This window comes from Anopheles arabiensis, chromosome 2 (assembly GCF_016920715.1).
Source record: "Anopheles arabiensis isolate DONGOLA chromosome 2, AaraD3, whole genome shotgun sequence".
Taxonomy (NCBI): domain Eukaryota; kingdom Metazoa; phylum Arthropoda; class Insecta; order Diptera; family Culicidae; genus Anopheles; species Anopheles arabiensis.
This window is the reverse complement of record NC_053517.1, coordinates 98,646,857-98,662,596: the sequence shown is the minus strand read 5'-3', so window position 1 is coordinate 98,662,596 and position 15,740 is coordinate 98,646,857. Positions and strand designations below refer to the sequence as shown.

At 45.5% G+C, this 15,740-nt stretch overlaps 3 protein-coding genes across 9 annotated transcripts; 2 read left to right on the top strand and 1 right to left on the bottom strand.

The window, feature by feature from the left end:
* Window positions 1-363: 363 nt before the first annotated feature.
* On the bottom strand, window positions 364-9,542 carry LOC120894916. Of its 5 annotated transcripts, none has more exons than XM_040297805.1 (5): window positions 9,464-9,542; window positions 4,197-4,536; window positions 3,474-3,600; window positions 3,065-3,397; window positions 364-1,338 (listed from the first exon to the last, which is right to left on the bottom strand). In XM_040297805.1, exons 2-5 carry the CDS (start codon window positions 4,493-4,495, stop codon window positions 625-627), a joined length of 1,473 nt encoding a protein of 490 aa, XP_040153739.1. In that variant the 5' UTR covers window positions 4,496-4,536; window positions 9,464-9,542; the 3' UTR covers window positions 364-624. The 5 variants fall into 5 exon arrangements, with proteins under 5 accessions (XP_040153739.1, XP_040153741.1, XP_040153740.1 ...); XM_040297807.1 differs by lacking the exon at window positions 9,464-9,542 and adding an exon at window positions 7,113-7,414; XM_040297806.1 differs by lacking the exon at window positions 9,464-9,542 and adding an exon at window positions 7,129-7,414.
* A 1,034-nt stretch (window positions 9,543-10,576) lies between these two features.
* LOC120894895 (protocadherin Fat 4-like) lies at window positions 10,577-13,574 on the top strand. The gene is made up of 4 exons (XM_040297757.1): window positions 10,577-10,770; window positions 10,830-12,741; window positions 12,823-13,133; window positions 13,217-13,574. Exons 1-4 carry the CDS (start codon window positions 10,710-10,712, stop codon window positions 13,390-13,392), a joined length of 2,460 nt encoding a protein of 819 aa, XP_040153691.1. The 5' UTR covers window positions 10,577-10,709; the 3' UTR covers window positions 13,393-13,574.
* A 68-nt stretch (window positions 13,575-13,642) lies between these two features.
* Window positions 13,643-15,671, top strand: LOC120894896 (tRNA (guanine(37)-N1)-methyltransferase). 3 transcript variants are annotated; one of them, XM_040297759.1, is made up of 3 exons: window positions 13,643-13,695; window positions 13,848-15,142; window positions 15,251-15,369. In XM_040297759.1, the coding sequence occupies exons 2-3, from the start codon at window positions 13,864-13,866 to the stop codon at window positions 15,259-15,261; spliced, it is 1,290 nt and encodes a 429-aa protein (XP_040153693.1). In that variant the 5' UTR covers window positions 13,643-13,695; window positions 13,848-13,863; the 3' UTR covers window positions 15,262-15,369. The 3 variants fall into 3 exon arrangements, with proteins under 3 accessions (XP_040153693.1, XP_040153694.1, XP_040153692.1); XM_040297760.1 differs by lacking the exon at window positions 13,643-13,695 and adding an exon at window positions 15,475-15,671 and having other exon boundaries at window positions 13,702-15,142; window positions 15,292-15,413; XM_040297758.1 differs by lacking the exon at window positions 13,643-13,695 and having other exon boundaries at window positions 13,702-15,142.
* The last annotated feature ends 69 nt before the right edge of the window (window positions 15,672-15,740 follow it).

Sequence of the window (15,740 nt, the reverse complement as noted above, 5' to 3'; positions counted from 1 at the left end):
GTTCGGAGATTGAATTCGTTTTTGAATTGGAAATTTTTCCCCCTCTTGGAAACTTTGAACTGTTGTTAACTATTTGCAGACGACTTTGAAGAACAATTAGGCCAAAGAAAAAGCTCAGGAGCATTTTATTAGTTTTATTTTATACTTAAACATACTATTTTGTAAACACTGTGTTAAGCTACACCACGTGGTACGGAGACACAAGGGTTAACTCGTGGAGTTTTTTACTCTCCCAGCTACTAAACCGGTAACACAGGAAAGAGGCGCACGAGAGAGAAAATTGAGAGTTTTTGTAAAAAGAGAATGAGATGTAGCTGATCCCATCTGATTCGATCGGCAGAGATTGCTACCCAAACATTACGCTTTAAGGGTTGAATGTATCTTTTATTTAACTGCAATCTGCTTACATTATCAAAATTTTAAGTTTAGTGTATAGTTAAATTAAACGCAAATTATGGAAAATGAGTCGAAGGTGCGAAGGCCCAAAATGTTCTCTTCTAAAAGACACGCAATAAATATTTATTCCAAATTCATAAGTCGTACACATAAAAGTATCATCATTCCGTGCAGTATATTTACAAACATATGGCCGCAAATCCCTTCTCACCCCCCACATTCCCCCGTTCAACCGTCCTGCTCGAAGCTGTGCCAAACCGATATAGGCGATCCCTTGTACATGATCATCTTGCGCCACTGGTCCTCCATGGCCGGGTTGGATTGGCGCGCCTTCGGGCCCAAAAACACCGTCCCCAGGCGCGTCTTTTTGCCCACCTTGCTCTTCGCCGCCAGCGCAACTTTAATCGAAAGATTGTCCAGCCCCGCCTCGCCGCAGAGCGGCACCACCACCGTACAGTCGTCCACGTTCCAGCGGCTCGACAGGGCCGGCCGGAACGGGTCCGACTTCCAGCTCGCCGCCAGTATCTGATGCTCCAGCACGGTCGTCTTCAGGTAGACCTTTTCCGCGACCGACTCAAACTCCTCCTTCACCTTGATGCCGCAGCGCATCTTCGCGACCGAGATCTTCAGGCACAGGCCCTTGTGGTTTTTGTCCTTGTTCTTGACGCTCCGCACGATCTTGCGCACGTCAAAGCTGAAGCGATTCTTGTGCGCGTTCGAGACGGGCACGGGCGACCCGTTGGAGTAGCCGCGCCGCATCTCGAACGGTGCCGCCGGGCTGCCGGACGAGCAAGACAGCGGCGAGGTCGGCGGGGACGAGTACGGTCCGTCGATGTTGAAGCTGCAGTCCTCCCGGGACGAACTCTTCGCGTCGATGTGCACCTCGGTGTAATCGCACAGCTGCAGCGTCACCTCCACCTGGCCCCGGGGACTGCTTTGAACCTGCAGGAGCGTGGAAAGTAGAGAAAGAGGGTAGACAAAAACGAGAGGGCTTTAATGTGTACCGCTGATACGCTGGCGCTCCGAGCGTTGTGGTTTCGTTCGTTAAATAGGGCATGATTTTGCATTGTTTTTAAATATATTTAAATAGTTTTCGCCTTTGCCGGTGTGTACCGGCAGAGCATTAAGGTTAAGTCGCCGTGCACGGTTTAATTATCGTCGGAATTGGGCTTTCGGTTTTTGCTTATCATTAACTCTCCACACGGTTTGAAAACGTTACAGATTGGGATTCATTATATTTTACACTGTTTTTTGTTTTTAATTTAATTAATCAGCTCCGACAATCTGCACCCATGTGAGTCAGCGCTTGCCACCGACCGATTTGAAAGTGCGCCATTTTAAGATTTAATTACGATCAGTTTCGACCGGCGCTTCGTTGCTAACCTTTTTTTAAGTTTTTGAATAAAAACTCTCCTCGACGGAATCGGACTATTTAGCCTGCTTGTACTTTCTATTGGGTTGTTTCCTTCCCCCCTTTTGACTACCAAGCGCTACCGCGTCCAAAGTCGTTTGCGGAAGCACTTGCATATCGAGCAAACGAGGCACGTTTTTCTTCACGTTTAATCGGATTTGAACAATACACAATGAGTGAAGATGGAAGATATTAACTGAAAGATTGAACCTACTGGTTGGAGCGGGTGTGTAACTCAATTTAAAATTTGCTGTACGGTTGTGCTTAGAAATGCGCTTTTCGAAGAGACACGAGTGTCTTCGGCAGGTTTGTTGTTTGAGTGCAAATTACATGGAGCGTGACTGCTTCAATTAAATTAATCCTTTTAAAGAATCGAAACTAATTTGCATCGCCGAAAGCTTTTTTACGACACATTTAAGCTGTTAAATCACAACGTTCCCACATACGCTCTAAAAACACTAGGGAAAAATCGTTACCGCACCCGTAAGCGACAGATCAATTTCAGCAGTCGATCGCGCCTGCTCATTATCGTACTTCAAACGCGTTGGCGCCATTTGGGGCCATTTTCCCAGGCTTCAATTTTACCCGCCAAAACGGGAAACACTCTCACACACCCCAATTGTGCACGGAACTCACGCGGTAATTGTGATCCTTGCTTATGCAACTTTCTTTACACCCAATTATGGCGCGCGCGTACCATCAAATTAGACTGTTCCGTTTGCTAGATATTAGATTTTTTGTACGCCTGCAGTACCTTTGAAACGAGCCTGTGTGAATTCACACTTTGAATGTCAAAAAAATAACATGTGTTAAGGTGTGTACTTCGCACAAACGCCACCACACCAAGTCAAGATACAGCTGTGTGAAGTAATCGTTTCTCTTCCTTCCAGGCTGCAAAAAACGGTACCGATTATGTTATCGATCCCGAGGCGCCTCCTCCGATCGTTTGCCAATCGAATCGAATTAACCAGATGAAGCTCGCGGGCGTTTGAGCACCTGGCTATCATGATTTGATCGTGATTTGCACTGCTCAAGCTCAACGACTTCGTGCAGAACCATCGCTTTGGACACACTTTCCATTTTCCGCTCGGAGCAAAATAGTGAAGGAGCACCGATCGCCGCCCGGCCATAAATGCATGCCTAACGCATGCATTGTACTGTTTCCGCGCAAAGAGAGCGAGAGTAGTTGCTCGGGCTTGCAGCAAAATCGTGTAATCGAGCTGTAACACAACAGAAAAGTATTCCACGCTTACTTACGGTGATACGCGATTCTGCCGACGGTGTGACGGTGATGTCTTTGATCGGCAGCCACAGCTCCTCGGTGGCGAAGTCGAGCGGATGCTTCCGGCTGCCCGTCTTTTCACCGCCGACGAAACACTTCGGATCGAGAAAGTACGTTACCGAGCCGATGTTGCGCTGGCTTTCGCTCGTGGTAAGCCGCTTCAGGTTTTGCTTCTGGTCAAAGTTAGCGTTCCGCTCCGTGGCCGGCTCGATATCCTTGACCAGCTTCCCGATCACCGGTTTATCCTTCAACCGCTGGCTGCCCTGCCGGATGAAGGTCATTGTTTTGCTTTTGAGCGACGACGTGTACTGTAGCGGAAGGGAGGAGAAAGGTGTATTATTAGCAAATTAGTAAATGATTACATGCTGCCGGCAGACGCCTTACCCCCGGTGGAAGCTCCAGCAGGGCGAACACGGTGAAGACGACAAAGTTCCCGTTGAAAATCTTCTCCGGAAGCGATTGCGTTGCGTTGTCCTTCTGTTTATCGTTCTTTTTCACGCGAAACGAAGACCTGCCGGGTTTGGGTGACAAAAAGAGAAGGAGTTAATGGGTAAATTGTGCTGTTTCACATTTTAATAATAGCATTTTATGTGTCGCCTTTAAGAGGCATTTTGAGAGACATGCTGATACTACCTTGCATAATATAAAAAAATGTTAAACTAATAACCTTTTCTTAAGTATATTGCGCAATTTCCTTTTAAATATTGTCTCTCAATGTCATTTTAAGATCTATTACGTTACTGTTAAATCGAACGTTTCTTGCCATCAAAACCTTCTGATTGAATGAACAAATAATTAAAATTGCATTTTTTCACCCCTGAAAAGCTCCTGCGCGAAGCTTTCGTAAGTTTCTTTTCAACGGAAGCTTCCATCGATTGCTCACCCCTGGCACAAGACAGTGTTCGTACCGCTGTAAGAGCAACATTTGTTACAGAGCAAATCTACGCACTCTGAGGAGTTATTCTAGGTGTTTACCATTATTTTTGTACCTATTTTCCTTTTTGTAAGCAAATTATCATTATTTTTGGATGTTTTAAATCCTTTCTATTGAAGCTTTGAAGACGTATCTGCATTGTTTCTTTTACCTACATACACAATTCCACTTACTTGTGCGTGGTAACCAGCGGAAATCGAAACGTTTCATTGAACTCGGGCCACGAATTGCTCTGGATGGTGGAGTCGAATTTGATCGCGCCCGGGAACAGCTTCACCTTCACCATGAAACCTTCCACACTTTTCAGCCCGAAACTGGTCGGCAAGTGGCGGGCGCCGATCAGATGCACATGTAGCTCGGGCGCGGACGAGCCGGTCTCGTTCGTGTCGTTACCGTTTGAACAGTTTGGATGGAGCGCGAGCTTAAATCCCACCACGGGCTCCACCGGCCCATTATTGTTTAGCCGGCTCATTTTTTACCACTCATTTACATACGATGCGCCGTGTATGTGCTCTGGAAAGATACAGAACATTTTTGTTATAAAAAGTTGTACCGAGCTCGATCGTACAAGGGGATTAACTTCAACGTGCACGTGCGAATGTCATTTTCAAGCTGCCGAGAGGTTAACTGAGGCCTTATGAGCTCATATGGCCTGTCTCCTCGATCAACCATGACCAGCACGGGGACAACAAACGCCACTGTTACGACGGGGAATGTACGTTAACGATGAGTCATATTAATGGAGATTGATTTAACACCTCGAACCCAAACAGGTAGTCGGGCGGAGGTTCGAACAATGATTATAAATTCAAATAATGATCCTCGAAGATGTGTCACTGGACGAGTGAGATCATTGCAGTACATACTGGTTAAACCGATTAGCTAAACACTTTCGTCAAAGCATTTCACAAATCGTTCGTGTCACATTTGGCGCGAATGCCAAAATTACTTTTTAGCATGCTGTCCTTTTACTTTCACCAGCCCACCCGGCAGCAACGTACGACGACACCATCGATCAGCAGCACCACTATCAGCATTATCAAATCTTGACCGAACAAAGTTTCTTCAACCTTCCTCGCACCCTGCGCTGTTCCAGCAGTACCACCAAAACCAAGCCACCAGCACAGGTAAAACAAACAACGCGCTAATAAACGTCGACAAGCTGTGGCTCCATCGTCGGCCGTACGTTACGGTTTAGTTTCTAATTCGCACCGAGACACACTACACGATCACCAACCGGGGTATCACCTGAAGGCACGTTTCTCCGCAAGGTTACACAATTGCACGGCGTACGAATGCCGCTCTTGTTTAGCTCGTATTTTCGCTCTTGTTTACCTCGTATCTGGTGGGGTAACACGGCATTGCAAATCTCTCACCACCCTGGCTGGTCGGTCTGGATATATTTGCTCTTGGTGCGATCTGAAGCACGCGCGCAACGATCAAAGAATGGAAAATAGTCGCACGATGCTAATTTTTGCTAACTGGCAGCTACTAATCACTACGCTACGTACGTCTTTTGGACACACGGTGCTACGACAATCAGCTTATCTAAATGTACTTGAGCTAAATTGGATCGAATTTCGCAAAGAGAGTTTTTGAGTTGCTGGGTCAATGTGGCTTCCCTGCCAGGGCTGTCCAAATGATCGTGTCGTTTAACAAAATGATTTTTTCACAAAAATAAAAGCCTTGTACTCTAGCAATCCTTAGTGTGTTTGATTATCAGATAGAGATACAACTAAATAAATAATCGTTTTTTCTAAAATACTCCCCTCTGAACTCACTCTGACAACCCTGCGCATCAAAGCTCTGGCAAGATTCAAACCCAGAGATAAAGAGCATCGAGAACTCGAGCGGGTAAAGCAGAGCGTCAAGATGCGGTTCAATTGAGCCGAGTGCACTCAGCGAACACACAAAACAATTGAACATCACGGCACGGAAGTCGTGTGGATGCGTTTTTTTGCCAGTACGTGTCTCTCTCTCTCTCTCTCTCTGTTTCTCGCCTCATTTGTGTGTTTGCAATGGAGCGCAGCTTCTTGTTTTTTGTTTGTTTGCCGATCCTCGTGTATCGTGTGAGAACGATCGTACGATTTGTCAGCCAGCCGGAGAGCCTTGCCGAGCGTTAGATGCTTGGATGTATCTACACATTGTCTAGCACCAAGCTGGCCGATATCTTGAAATGCATCTAGCCACTAGTCACGATGCAAAGTGATCACGTTTCACCTGAACCGATCGTCAGGGCATTAGAATGGTTGTCATACCGTCTCTACCTTGCGGAAGCTACAGTGAAGTCTTTCCCATTGAAGGCATACCCATTCTTCTAACGCTTAGATGACGCAGTCTTACAGCGCTTCAACAGCACAAACACGTTTGGCGCTTCCCCGTTCGACTCAGTTGTCCAGTCCAGTCAGTCACCGTCCCAAGATGAGTTCATCCATTTTTCGAACCTCCACCCCGTGCCTGTATATGAATAATTAATTGACTCCATTTAAGAACGCAAAACAACCTTCCTCCACCAATCGGCACACCAATGAGTCGGAACATACACCCATACACGCAGTCACAAACACACTCGATGTAGATACATATTGTTCCCGTGTCTCGTGGCTGGCTCGAGACGCAAATGCATCAGACACCCCGATCGAATGGGTTGGGTGCCTCTCTTTTCTTTTTTGCATGCGACTAAAGAGGTCAGCGCCGAATTTGACACTCCACACTTCGTGGCCACTTCAATTGCCGTTTATTGGTGTTTAGTACACTTTTCTATTATATCACGGTGCTACAGTGACGGACGTCCTTGGCCATTCGTTTGCTTGCAGTGCTCGACGCGACGAGCGTGTGGTTTTTCTTGCTCTTATCACTGCACAGTACAGTAAGTGCTCATTCACGTCACTCCATCTACACCTTGCATATGACACACACACGCCCAGGGCCGAGGTGCGATGAATTTAATATTGAAATTTGCATTCCATTTGCAGCAACGTCGACAGCTGATTTTCGCACACACAGACACAGACACACATCAAAGCCTGAGCTTCCAATTGGCGCTTATCTTTGTTCACTGCTTGCACGTTACAGTAGGAAATACCAACCAAGAAAGCAACGTACTAAGCGTATCACTGCGTATCGCATAAAGATGGCATCCAGCCGGCGGGCAAGGAATTGAAACGATTATCCAATTGAAGCACGGTGGCAGACGCAGGATTATAACAACAATTCGCTCATCCAAAGCCACTGCTCCGTGCAAGGGCAAAACACTCACACACACACACACACAACGTGCGTGCGTTTTTGTTCGTTCGCGTAAAGGTGATACCGGAGTTGCGTGAACCGTGACGGTGCGCCGTCAGTGTTTACGTGCGTACTAAACGACCGACTGACACTGAGAGGCGTTTAGTGGAACCGGCCGTCACGTTTGCCGCGGAAATGTTTGCACTGTGTGTGTGTGTGAGAGAGAGAGGCAGATCCACGAGAGAAGCAATCAACCCGCGCCGGTCTAGAGAGATTGTTGCGAGAGAGAGCTTTGATTCTGTGTAAGGGATGCCTTACGAACTGTTGGAAGATTTGAAGAAGCATACTGGATTATCGTTATAATATTGTGCTAATTTTTTATGTTTTCAACTTGTACAGCTTTTGCAATAGCTTTTAGGTTCAATTATCTCCAACTTTGATTCCAACGATCAAGCATTAGAAACATCACACCTACTCCAAAAGCTTTTCCGTTTCTGTGAACGATGATGTCATGAGGTGCAATCGTTTATTTTGCTCTCTTCACTCTTATCGTCAATCTTGTTCCGTTCCGATATCGATGGGCGTTGCTAATACATCCCAAGAAACGCTCGTTATCGCTTCTTATCATCTGCTGCCCAGCGATTGCCCTCAGTGATTGTCTAATGTGTTTGCTTTGTGGGAGCAGGGGAAAGAAGTCTGGAGGGGAAAAAAGTACCACCAATCCCCCCTTCGTAAAAGCACCATCATCACAGGGCATGGAGACGAAAGACGGTTTGTATTTATAGCCGAGTGATCGAAAGGAATCGGCCGTAAAACATCCGCAAATACGCTCTTCCGTTTCTCCCCTTTTTTTCGTTATCCTGTCCATCCTGTCCATCCTGCACGGGAGAGAAAGAAGATAGCAAATGGGGATGCTAAAAATAAAGCCATCACCGTCCAAAAGCAGCAGATGCTGGCCCGATACGACCGTTATGACGTACAGTGTGGCTTGTTGACCACTTTTCTGTGACTGTGAGGGTTTGGGTTGACGGGCTTTGTTTCCATGATTAAATCCTAACCGATCCTGAAAGCACCCATTTAGCTGACCGGTTAAGGTCATCACAGGGGAAAGACTCTTCTCCTTCTACTGCTAATGCACAACAAAGCCAAACCACAATGACGCACTGGTGTCGAGTTCATGCTTTCGACATGACAGACTGGCTTGGTTCGCTCTTCAAAAGGCCTTCCCCTGTTGAGTCACACTACTCTTAAGTACCTGGTTGGTTCCTTATCATTATGCAAACGTCACCTGGAGCCACAGTAAACACAAAGTACTGAAATTTTTATCTGTGTCACACTCGTCTGACACACAAACAAACTGTAACGATGTAAAGTTTCTGTCATCACTTTCAAATTCTACCTTTGGCCCAACAGTAGTAACAGCCTCTAAAATACTCCTCCTCTCAAACGCATGCAGCATGCGGGCGTCGCCGCCGGTTGTTGATGAAATATAAATGCTCTCCATATGCGCCTTCATTTAAGTTCTCACGCCATTTTCGATGCTAGTTCCGCGTGTGTGTGGAGGAGAATGGGTGGGGGTGAGTGAGTTTCGTGTGTTTACAGAGCACACGACAAGCCACATGATGTTCGGTCGACGTCAGCCGTGGAACCGACCCCACTGGAGCCAACGGACTGGCTATTTTTAAAACCACAACCATTCGCAGGAGCCACACCGAGCTGTGCGCTGTTGCTGATGATGTGTTCGTTGCACATTTTTCCCGTACATCCCGCAGGATGATGATGCACGTAACACATCCAGCCCAGGGTGGTGGGTATGTTGTTTTACCTCCCATGCTCACCGAAGCAACCGTTGGGCTGTTGCTTTTTTTATCACTGCTTCAAGCAACACACCCGCAGCGCATCGGCGGTTTGTGGGTTTTGCGGCTGATAACACCCCAAAAAACACTCCCCGATGGACCTACAGACACACACACACACCTTTGGGGCGGTGGTCACTGAAATGAGCTGATGATGAAATGGTGGCCCGTGTGGTGGATGTTTACTCATCGGTTTATCGATCTTGCGATAACGGGGAACGGTATTGGCAAGATTTCACGATCTTTAGTGCACTTCTGCCAGCCACAAATGACACTCTTCGTTCTACACATTAACACTTTGAGTGAAACCAACCAACCAATACTTTAGAGACACTTAAACAATCTGCCGGATTTACCTTCTGCACACGATACAACAATACACTTTTCACACTTTCAAAACAAAACGGTTCCGCTCGCGTCGCTAGCCGGCACACGACAAAACGCGAAGCACTCAAACAGCCTGTAGCCGGCTTCACGATGGAAAACAGTGTGCCATGACAACGAGCTTTTGATGGTGGCAAAAAAAACTTAAAAAATAAATAAATTTCAGAGTACAAACACTTTTACTCCATTATGTAGTGTGTTTTATTATTGTAATTTCTAAATTATTTAGAAAAAAAAAATACTTTATTATTATTTAAAATTACTTAATACATTTAATTCCGTGTGTTAATAGTACAGAATAGAAACCTTCTAAATCGTTAGTATCTCTTTTTTTATTTTTTTTATTGTAATTACATACAAAAAACTCATATTTTCTCCCATTGTGCATTGTTTGCTTGTATGAACGATAATAATTATCACACACTTCACTGTACTATTTCGCTTGTATGTTTGTTGTACTGTATGGTTGTGTTTATGAATGATACAGGGTTACTGCTTTTTGTTATCTTATCTTTTCTGTATTTGTTTTGTATTTATAAAAAAAAAAAAAGTTTCGTACGATCTATGTCGAACCAGTCAGAATCTTTGAGTCAGAAGTTTGGGTTGTACATCTTCAACTCTAATAAATCAATCTTCTAGCCCTGTATTCTGTTTTACAGTTTAATAATTTATTCATTTATTTTAAACAATTCTTGCCACTTCCTAATACAAATCTAATAGATTTTTTCTTACGAATGATATGTGGTACTCTTCATGAATCGTTTTATTTTTGCACAACTACAATGTATAGTTAAGAACGGATCGCGTCATTTCCAGCTTTATTGCAGTTGTAATCAAAGATTTCAAAGCGCAAACTTCCCCGAGGCACTAGGCATTCTTTTATCAAAACATGCCTTCGACAAGATAACTCAATTAGCAAATAGCACAAAACGACACCAGGTTTATAGCCCCGGTCAAGCAAATGATGAGTCTTCTAGGAGGAGTAATACTTTCACCTTATTAGAAAAAACATCAACCACCTCAACCACTTGATAAATCACGATAAGATAGTGCCACTCGAACGCCCTACGAATAGAGGATGCTTTTGTTCTTCGATCACAGCATTCAGAGCTGACGGGTTGTTTAGTTCGGCACCAGGGGGTTTCCGGCCCAGTTTGATTCCAATGTAGGAAGGTACTGGTTTGATTTTTAATACATTTTACCCAAAGAGCACACGAGATGAAGATGCTACACTTCTTGTCTGTGATAACCGTTTGTTTGCATCTCTACGTAACGCAAGGTAACAACAGGTGCAGGTGGAAAAATCATGACCAATAATACCAATATCTTCTGTCCCAGTGTCGGCAGAATGCTACTCCCCATCGTTCAATTTTGCGAGTTACACCCATCCCGAGCTGCTAGATCTCACAACTCCACCGGGTAGCGTGATTGCAAGCTTCCCCGTAGAGAACGTACGATCGGCCACCGTAGTGCAACAGCCCAGCTACCTCGAAACACGCATCGTCGGAACGGACCTGCAATTTCTCGCTACGGCGGCCTTCGCACAGTACGAAGAGCGCGAGATACAAACAGTGATAATACTTCAAGTTTCCTATCAGTGCACCACCACCACAAAGAATGGACTCTATCGACACAATCTAAAGCTGGCCAACAATCATGCGCCGAAGTTCATGCAGGATGCGTACGAAGCCGTAGTTCCGCTGCCACTACCAAAACACTTTGACGTTACGCCGTTCATTGCGAACGGAGCAGGAATAATGGCGCGGGACATTGATTTGATAAACAATGCTGTTACGTTCAGTGTGACTGAGAATGATTACATGCTTATAGAGAGCTACGCCGTGCCGAATGATCCGAAGCAGTTTAAAGCAATCCTGCGGCTCAAGGAGCAGGTGTTAAAGATGCCCAACAAGCTGGAACTTACCGTCACGGCAACTGATGCTGGGGTGCCTCAAAAATCGACCCAAGTTAGTGTCGTTATCGATCCGGATCTTTCCATCGTGTACGATGATCCTCCCGTGTTTAAGGAAACGTTCATTAACACTACCATCGAAAAGGATCTACTTCTTCGGGTGGAGTTAATTCCCGGTACCGAAACGTACGATGTACAGTACAGCTTGCAAGGTACGGATGCTCAATACTTCACACAAACGGTGTGGGAGAATAATACTGGGATGGATTTGAAAGTGATCGATCTAGGGGACATCCCAAAAGCGAAACCAATACTCAATGTTGTCGCCGTTGCTAAACGTAGTCAGTTACAAGCGACATCCTGTGTGATATTGGTCCATATTCCACCGGATAGCGATCCGGAAGTTCCTGCCACAACGGTAGACAAAGTGTTGAGTGTGTTGCATTTGAACGAGATGTCCGAACATCGGGACATATTTCCTCTCGCGATAGAGAGTTGCACCTACAGCATACAATCTCAAACGCCTGGTGATTATTTCTTCAAAGAAGATGCAACCATACCTTCGCTATCCTCGAAAGCATTCGATCGAGAAGATAAAGATCTGTTTGGTGGTTTGGATTTTCCTCAATTTTGGATTGTGCTTAAGCTAGCTTGTCCAGTCCCATCGACGACTAAAACGGAACTGGAATCGCCTACCAACTGGAATCGTTCAGGACCGATGAGAGATATTGAGTATTCAACCGATCTAACGCACCTCAACATCATCGTGGATGATGTAAATGACAACAGCCCTGTGTTCAGCTTCCCACCCAACGATGCACAGTTTGCGTTTCCAACAGCTTACCTTGCACGGAAAATGCTTCCCGACCGATTGCTTCAAGTCGAAGCGAGTGATCTGGACGAAGGACTCAACGCTGTTATTCGATACTCGCTGGCAGCAAACGATCACTTCGATATCGATCCACGAACTGGTGTGATTTTTCCACTCAAATCAGCGCTTGGCAGTGAAGAAAGTGTCTCGCTGGAAATAATCGCCACTGATCGTGACGGAGCTGAGGATGGAAATGTATCGAAAGTGAAGTTTCGCGTTTTTAAAGCTACCGATGAACAATTGGTGGTGCTGACAGTGAAGAATATTGATCCAGACACATTTGAAAGCTTGCTGAATGAGATCAGCCTTAAGCAGGGCATTCAAATGGGAACGGTTCGAAATGTGTTCTCGGTTGATGGAGAGGAGTTGAAAGTAGAGCGACGCTCGACAAACGAACAACACAGCACAACAGCGATCGTGTATGCTTTCAAAGAGGATCGACTGCTGTCCCATGATGATCTTATAGGGTACGAAATGCGGGCCAATTATGAGCAAAGAATTCAAAGTGTAGTTAAATGATTTTTTTCTGTTCCACTCCTTTTTCACAGAGCTTTCAAGTCAATGGACGTCAATTTCACTATGACTTTCACAAAGTTAAACGACTTATACACTACACAACCGAAGATCGTCGAATCCGATACAACCGCGATCTATCCCTACATTATAGTTGCTGCCTTTTTTGGCACACTTGTGGTTGCCATGGGAGCGGCAGCACTCTACTATCGAAACAAAATACGACGAGCGAACAATTCTTCGACTTCCTCACTTTCACGATCGTCGAACATTTCCGATTCAATAATAGTGCAGCATGATCATAAGGCACCGTCAAGCACACCACCGGTGGAAAATGGTGTTACACGTAAGTGCAGATGGAATGAGTCCTTTAGTTTAGTCGGATATTTAAATTTTTTGCTTGTGTTTGCTTTAACCTTTCTTTGGCAGACCCTATAACCAATGCACGCTCACTCAGTGATCTGTTGGCTATTGTGGAAGATGCCGAGCAGGAGAATGAAAAGACGGAACCTAAGCCACCCACTCAGCTGGATCGTAAGAAGAGTATCAAGTTTAGCGATCATGTGGAACGAATTGAAGTGTACGACAAATACCCCACAAGCTAGATAAAAAGCTTCATTTGGTAGATCATGAACGATTGCACTGTTATCAGATAAGCTTGTTTAGTACAAAACATTGGTATTACCATGTACATTTAAATGTAAAACATCTTTGATTTGCCGCTTTCATGCGCCACCAGACGAAAAACGGTAGTTTCAAATAAAAAGAATGAATGCTCGCAGCGCCATCTAGCGTTGGGTTACCTAACTACCTAAGAGGCACGTCCAACGTCAAACGTCAAACAGTCGGAAAGGTAAACAACAGACAGCGTGGTTTGTTTTCCGCTCCAATCGAACCCCTGAAAAAAGGTAACTATTTCGCGTTTGTTGCAATTAAATTAGTTAAAAGTGATTTCAACTCCGTGCTGTTGAGTGCGAATGATTATTACAACGAAGGCGCTCACTGTCTTACCGCATTCCGGGCTCCAAACAACGCATCGCTCTTTGCTTGCACGTCTCAGGCATTACTTCAAGAACATGCTCTGTCCGGATCTGCATCCACCGGCAACAGTGCGGGGAATGAAGCAACTGGACCGTTCAGCTTTCTCCAAAACCATCAAAGTGCCTCATCTGCTTGTGCCAAAGGACAAAAATCTGAACGATATCTGTCGGGCTAGCAAGAAGTACCTGCTGAAAATGGAACGCTACAAACCGGTAATAACGGAAGAGTACAAAATCACCCTCCACCCGCTGGCCGTGCAGAAGTGGGAAGATTTAGCTGAGCTGAACCTGGAAAAGTTAGACATCGGTAGCGAGGCGCTGGTTTGGGAGGAAATTCAACTAACGTATGAGAATTGGAAGTATGATGAAATTTTCAAAGCCATTCTGCCGGCCGACAAGGAAGCACTTTCATCGTTCAGCAAAATTGGCCACATTATTCATCTGAACCTGAAGGATCACCTGCTGCCGTACAAGGAGTTGATTGGGCAGGTGATTTGTGACAAAATAGCGGACTGTCGGACGGTGGTGAACAAATCGCTCTCGATCGATAACACCTACCGGAACTTCCAGATGGAACTGCTCTGCGGAGAGCCCGACTATCGCGTTTCGGTGAAGGAGAATGGATGTCTGTTTGAGTTTGACTTTTCCAAAGTGTACTGGAACCCTCGACTTTCTACCGAGCACGAGAAGATAGTGAAGATGCTCGCCAAAACCGACACTCTGTTCGATCTTTACGCCGGCGTTGGCCCGTTCACCGTGCCGGCAGCACGCCGGAGATGCAAGGTGCTGGCAAACGATCTCAACCCCGACTCGTACGAAGCGTTGGTGCACAATTGTACATTGAACAAAGTGTCCAAACACGTGACGTGCCACAACAAAGATGCGGTCGATTTTATTAAGCACGAGGTCAAACAAGCTCTGCTGGAAAAGTGTACAGATGAGAGTATGGAAGGAGACATTCACATTACCATGAACCTACCGGCGATGGCGGTGGAGCATTTGGTACACTTTCCAGGGTTGCTTAAAGGTGAGGATGTTGTCCTGCGCAAACAACCTCTCGTGCATGTGTACTGCTTTGCGAAAGGGGCCGAAGATAAGAAGCAGATCGCGCGCGAGCTCGTAGAACATTGGCTAGGGACGGATGTGACGGATAAGCTAAAAGAAATTGCCTTCGTGCGCAATGTGGCCCCTAACAAGGATATGATGCGTGTTAGTTTCTACCTTACGGAAGATTTACTGTTGGGTCGCACTGCGGTTAAAAAACGACAGCATGAAGAAGAGGACTCGCCGCAATCGGAAGAGGCCAAGCGACCATGTAATTCGAATGACAATAATAAACCGACCGAGTGAATGTAAGTTCCCTAGAACGTATGAATCTTATTTATTTTTTTCCTTTTTCGTTTCATATCACCCACATCCGAAGGCAACCGTTAGAACAAACCGGGACCAGAATGGCCAAGAAAGCGAACAAGATGAAGGACCAGCGAAAGCAGTTGGCGAAGAAAGCGAAAACTGTGTTCTCGGTATCACAGGTCAAAAAGGGCAACCTGAAAAAAACGAAGGAAGTTTCGAGCAACCTTAAAAAGGTAATGCAGGCGTCCTGGACGTGAATAGATGGAAACTTTCATGGCTTCGTTTAACTTTCAGATCCAGGTCAACGACAAGCGCGAAAAGGTGGATAAAAAATTCCAGGATCTGCACGCTCAAATCGTATCAAAAAAGGTTGCCAAACCAGCACCGAAACCTCTTCCGGCAAAGAACAAAAACAAACCGGACACAAAAAAGATCGAAGCCGATCTGAACGAAATGCAGATGTAGAAATAAATCAGTTATAGAAAGCGAAACCCCTAATTGCCATGTGCTAATGAATCGGAAAGAAAAAATCCTATTGGAATTAATTTGAAAGTTTCGAT